Here is a 6,501-nt window from a genome sequence, read left to right on the forward strand (position 1 = left end):
GGGCTAATACATTTGAGAGGACTTAGGACAGTGCCTGGCACACAGGGATTATGTAAGATGCACAAGGCGCCACTCACCTAAAATTAGAATGAGCCCTCTGACCTCCCTTCTCCCCAGAGCCTTAGGATGTATCAGTTGCCTGACCCACTAAGGTACTGAAGTTACTTGCCATGCCTTCTCTCTAAAATGCTTGCCCACCTTGTCCTTCTTTTGCTCTATGACAGATGGCAATAGCAGTGACTCAGATGCAGATGCCGGGACCACCGTGCTCAATTTGCAGCCCAGAGCCAGGCGCTTCTTGCCAGAACAGTTCTCCAAGATAACCCCTCAGTCCTATAAAATGGAATGGAAGAACGAGGTAGATGTTGATTCTGGCCAAGAGAAGCCCAGCACCCCCCCAACAGCCCACAGCAGAGAAAAGGGCACCCAGACGCCAGGCTTACTACGGCAGCCCCTTCTCTCTAAAGACCAGTCTGACCCAGGGAGGGAAGACAGTTTGACTGAAGGCATCCCTCCCAAGCCGCCACCACGGCTGGTCTGGAGGGCATCGGAACCTGGAAGCCGGAAAGCCCGATTTGGGAGTGAGAAGCCTTAATGGAAGCAGCCAAAGCAGACCTGAGTGTCTGACCCAGCACAGCTGTGGTTTGTCACTCTGAAACCTGACACAACTGTGGAATCCATGTAAAACTCTCTGTGCGTCTAAATACTTCTGGGGGTTGGGGGGGGGGTGGACGACAGATTCATGCTACTGATAAATGAGGCAAATGCTTCTCCAAAGAAAAGGAAAATCAAATAAAAGTCCCACAGAATGCCTTTTGTAACTTATGGGTAGCAATTGTATTCTTTGCAGGCCTGAAGAAAAAAAATGATGTGTGCCTTTATTGAACTTGAATGACAGAACTTGAAATTTTTAACACACCCTTGATGAAGATTTTAATATATTACATATATGCTTCAAATTTTATTTATGAAAAAAATATGTATATCTGCAATCAGTTGTTAAGTGAATGGCACTAAAAGTATTGAGAACAGCTTTCTCTCCCAGCGGTGAAGGATGGTGCCTGGGGGTGACTCCTAAGCTCAGGGTGGGAGCTTTTCCCTATCCTGCCTCGATGGACCAGCTGGTAAGGAAAGAGCACAGCCAGACGCAGAGAAGCCTTATGACTCAAACTGGGCAAACAATTGGAATGCCTGGGCAGAAGGAATGGCCTGACTTCCAGAGCACAGATTGGAGGTCCCAGGACTCCTATGAACTATTGAGAGTCTACTGGTTTTTAAGTTGTTCTTCTGTCTACCATGTGTTTGGAGGTGACATCGAAATTCCATTTCTTCTTGTTTAAATGGTGCAGAGAGAAAGGATGCCTAGGCATCCACCAGCTTATAGTGTTGACAGATTTGGGAACAGCTTTTGATGAAGTCCCACCCATGAGGGTCCATGTGGCAATCGGGGGACAGGGCAGCACCTGCTCACAACTTGCTGGTGGGTTTTATGTTGTGCAATACTAGGAGGAGGAGGCAGGTGGTTCCTGTCGTGCTGATCTATGATCACCTGCTTTAGTAGAATTTTTCTGTAGAATGTTGTTTGAATTTTGAGCCTCCAGGTTAGAGGCTCCAAGCAGACAAGGAAGAAAGTTTATAGACACAATATTCTAACATTTAACAGTTGGTGAGATATCAAGTTTTGAATTTTATTCAGGAAGCACTTTGAAAAATGTGGGGGTCCTATTGCTTTGCACTAGTCTGTATTTGTTACCTCTTCCCATTCGATAATACAATAACTCAAAATTTTCACACAAAATTGAATTCTACTCATTGGAGTACTTTTTAAAAGTACAGCAGAAAGAAAAAAAGTGGAACATAAGCATTAAAGATTAATATTTGAATCTGTCTCTTAACTGTAGATTTTATTGGCCTTTTTTCTAAATCTTTAAAACTTGACTGGAACATGCCTCTGCATTTCTGAGTGTAGAATTTAAATGAAGTCACTCACACAGTCTTTTGATTTTCCACTGAAGATACCGCAAAGGATGCAAGTGCCTACAGTATTATCAGGAGGAGAACAAGAACATGTTAAGACAAAAATCCTCAGCAGTGGTTCTCCACCCTTTCTCCATCTCCACCAGCATGGAGAAGTAAATCTACACCTTCTTCTCATGTTCTGAAGTCTTAGAATACTGCTGGATTGTTGAGCATGAGACAGAGCAAAGGGTAGATATACAAGGTACAAGTTCATAGGAGCACAATTTCTTGATCTGAGGAAAGCAGCATAGAATGCAATTTGAAAACTACAGGCTTAAGACTCTGTGCCAAAATCTCTATTTTAAATGAAAATATTTATATGAAAATACATTTATTCTGCTTAACATAGATTAAAACTGGTATAGAATTTTATGATAGTAACATGATTCATTAAGAGATGTGAGGTAGCGTTTTGAGAATGCCAAAAATCAATTTTCAGAATAGCTACAGTTTATGAAATCTGAAAAGAAACATGGAAATTGAAAGTGGCCTAAAGAATAAATCTAATTTTTCCTCATTTCCTATGTTGATAACTATTTTAAGAGTTCAGCTTTCTGGAACTGAAGGAGAAAACATGAAAATGTTTATATCACTTCTTGTTAAGTAGGTAGACCAAATTCAGCCTTCAGTAATTCATCCGTAAATAATTTGGATGACCATGTATAAAGGAAAGCTTAAATCTTAATTACCAGTTTAAATTTTTTCTCATCTGTTGAATGATAAAGGCAATAAAAATAAATTTGACTTCATTTAGCTTTTTCTCTATACTTTCTTTTTGTAATTCTTAAATTCTAGTTACTAGTCATTATGGAGAGTATTGACTAAATATTGTCACAATCTAAATTTCTGTAGTACAGAGAGCCCTAGCCCTTTGTAAAGACCTTTCTTCATCCAAACAACAGTTGATCTAACCAAAGTTCTGATGTGACTGTAGATTTTTGATAGCTCTTTGATGTTGGTTGTAACAAAATCTGATTTTAACTACCTGTAAGTAAAAAGTCGGGGCTTATTACTTTATATGTAATGCTAAGGGGAGACTGTTGAGAACAGTTATGTCAATGAGCAAACTAGAAACTGGCTTCAAAGTCTGATAACTTTTAAAAGCACATGTTTTGTGTATATGCCAACAAAATGTCTGTGGAGAGATTTCTTTCAGCTTTTGCTCAGCTTTGTGGTAGGGTGTACTGTTTTACCTGTGCTGAGGGTATTGATTTATATAAAAAGTGTAGAGAAACACAGTACAAGTCTTGGCACATTTTGCATTTATTGTACTGCCCAATTCATGTTTATAAGTCACGTTTCATAATCAGTTATGAGAACTGCAATATTTTTGTAAAAGTGCACACTGTACTTTCTTCTTAAAAACGTGATTAAAGAGATCACTTTGTCCAGTTGAAGGAGCTGTTGGCATTATCCACTGAGGCTTGAACACCACGTGTTGATTCTCTCATCAATCTGAAAATGAACTCTTGTGGCTCAGAACACACTGGTGGTTTCACGTGTGTGGCTCGCTGCTACTTTTTATCCCACTTTTTAACCAGTCGTTTCTTCAACCCCCTTCTAAGGAAAGCAGAAGCCTTGTTTGGGTACTGGCTGCATGGCATAACCATGGCTCCTTGTCCCTGACAGATGACACTTTCCTTTAGAATCCCCCCAACATCATCCACTCTGGGGCTAGCTGACACCCTTAAACAGGGGTCAGCCACCCTGGGAGTGTGCAGCTCAAACATGCAGACGGGGGCTTTGCAGACCACCTCAGTGTCACGTTGGTGCATCATTTTTTGATTCTTTTTCTTTTCTAATTTCCTGCACCTTTTCAGATAAAATAATATTTTACTACTTCTAAGTATAGCTAATAAATAATAGCTTTGTTCTCTTAACCACATGGTCAGGAAATGAGTTTTTCTAGGTGTAGAGTTAACCTGTCTACTGTGAATGGATTTTTATCAACTTTTCAATCTACACAGCATATAGATTATTTTGAATGGTTCAGAAACTATGTCAAGACTTTTCAGTATGTGCAGAGGTTGTATGGAAGTCTGTTGTTCTCCTACTGAAGGGTACAGAAATATCACTCCACGAGCTGCCCAGCAGACAGAATGCCAGACATAGAGGCTGTGGTTTTTCTGATTTCTGGAACAAAACATCTTGAATTAAAAATTCAAACATTTTTCTCCTTTCTTATTTTATTGGCTTCTGTTGAGTCATAAGTATGGCTGGAGATTAAATTTCTAATTTAGATGAAGCTCTTTGTATCCAGTTAGGATAACCCTGCTTACCAAACAAATTTTGTGTATGTATATGGATGAAGGAAACTTTTCCTGTTTCTATGAAAAATCTTGCCAAAGTTTAAATATTAAATCACATGTAAATCTTTAATCGCTAATGGAGAAAATGATACATACATGAAAACAGAACAGTCCCCCCTTTTACATTTATGTATGAAACCACTCTTGTTTGTGTTGAATGGGATTGTAATGGCTGGAATTCTTGAAAGGTAAGAAGTTCAAAGTATTAAAAATTTCAATTCTACTAACTCTAAATCCATATATCTCAAACTAGGCTACCTCTATTACAGTGTAACAGAAACTGATTAGAGGAATAAACATTTTAATTAGTTAAGTTTTCTATCTAAAAAGGCTCTAAAAAGGGCTCAAAGATGGTGTATGCTTTGAAATACAAAATACTTCCTCCCCACACCTAAAGAAAAATAGTTAATTCCAATTATTGCCTTACCAAATATTTTTTAAAGATTATACAAAGATGTGTATTAACACACCAAATTTTAGGTTTCCATGAATACATACTTTGGTATCTGATTAATAAACAATAGACTTGCTACCAAAATTATGTCTTACTGTTGGACCTCTAGTTTAAGTCCTGACCTTTAGCTGGAAAGTTATTTTGAATGGCAGTTCCAGCTCAGCATGCTTTCAGTGTTATTCATGCCAAAGAGATGCACAGTGAAGGTACTTTGAAGGTGACCCAAGGAAATGCTCATCCTTGTCAGTGACGTCACAGACGGGGCCAAACAGATGTTGGGCTTTGTGATGGCCAGTCCTGTGCTTCAGCCCCACAGATCAGACTACTTAAGGCAAACACCTACCTCGTCATGTACATACAGACTCACAAGGGTCCAGCCTGAGTCAGCAGCAGAACACCTTTATTATGTTTGCCTTGGATATTTCATGTGGTTTCAATTTCATTAAGCAAACTTGGGATAGGTTTAGGTAGGTAAGCTATCACACCAAAAACTAGTTCTCAGTCTGGATAACAGGCTGAGTCTCAACTATTTAAAATGGCATGGAGATTCTTTGGTAAGCCTGAAGGAAGACTGTCTCCTATCCATGTTGTAAGTTGTGATCATTAATAGATATTTTAACTACTTTCTTCCTCTACAGTGGAGACTTTGAGAAAAGAATTGTATTTATCAAGATGTAGTATAGTTTAAACAAAGACTGATCAAAATACAATTCTTTGTTCAAACAAGATCCTTACCTTTTATTATTATGCTGTATAAGTTACTAGCCATAATTAACACTCCTTCCTTAATGTTTATAATTATCTTCTCCCCAGAAGGAATGATATAAACGGTGTTCAAGTAACTTTTAAAAATAAGAATCAGTGGCCAGGCACCATGGCTCATGCCTGTAATCCTAGCACTCTGGGAGGGAAAGGTGGGTGGATCACCTGAGGTCAGGCATTTGAGACTAGCCTGGCCAACACAGTGAAACCCTGTTTCTACTAAAAATGCAAAAATTGGCCAGGTGCCTGTAGTCCCAGCTACTTGGGAGGCTGAGGCAGGTGAATTGCTTGAACTTGGAAGTAGACATTGCAGTGGGCCAAGATTGCGCCATTTCACTCCAGCCTGAGCGACGGAGTTAGACTCCATCTCATAAATAAATAGAAGAATCAGCAATGTTTCCTATATTGCGTCAGGAAAACAGAAGTTTTGCTTTTATTTTTTTAATAACAGCTATGTATAAAATGGTGTTTAGATAGATACCTGTTTGGGAAAAATGAAGGATCTATATATTTGTGCATCTGCTTAACAAGAAATAAATCCTACTGTGAGATGTTACCTTAAAACTACAGTTGACCCTTCAATAACAGATTTGAACTATACAGGTCCACTTAAATGGGGATTTTCTTCCACTTTTGCCACTCCTGAGACAGCAAGATCAATCCCTCCCCTCCTCCCCTTCAGCCTACCCAAAGTGAAGATGACAAGGATGAAGACCCTTATGATGATCCCATTTCCACTTAATATTTTCTTTTTCTTAACATTTTTTCTCTAGCTTACTTTATTGTAAAAATACAGTATATAATTAATGTTGTTGGTAGGGCTTGTCAACAGTAAGCTATTAGTAGTAAATTTTTAGAGAGTCAAAAATTACAATCAAATTTTCTACTGTTGTGGGGACTTGACAATCCTAACCCCTGCGTTGTTCATCAACTGTCCTCCATTTACTGGACATCAGT

The 6,501-nt window shown here is 38.9% G+C and overlaps 1 protein-coding gene across 1 annotated transcript in view; it reads left to right on the forward strand.

Annotated features, from left to right (window-relative positions):
- SLC9A2 (solute carrier family 9 member A2) overlaps positions 1–3,416 on the forward strand; it is a 94,397-nt gene extending 90,981 nt beyond the window's left edge. The window contains exon 12 of the mRNA XM_012471501.3: positions 225–3,416. Within this exon, the coding sequence (XP_012326924.2) occupies positions 225–595 (371 nt within the window). The 3' untranslated portion in view covers positions 596–3,416. The remainder of the gene's footprint in view (positions 1–224) is intronic.
- Positions 3,417–6,501: the final 3,085 nt, after the last annotated feature.

The sequence above is a fragment of the Aotus nancymaae genome, unplaced genomic scaffold (genome assembly GCF_030222135.1).
Source record: "Aotus nancymaae isolate 86718 unplaced genomic scaffold, 86718_ANA_hifiasm-v0.15.2.pri h1tg000131l, whole genome shotgun sequence".
Lineage (NCBI taxonomy): Eukaryota > Metazoa > Chordata > Mammalia > Primates > Aotidae > Aotus > Aotus nancymaae.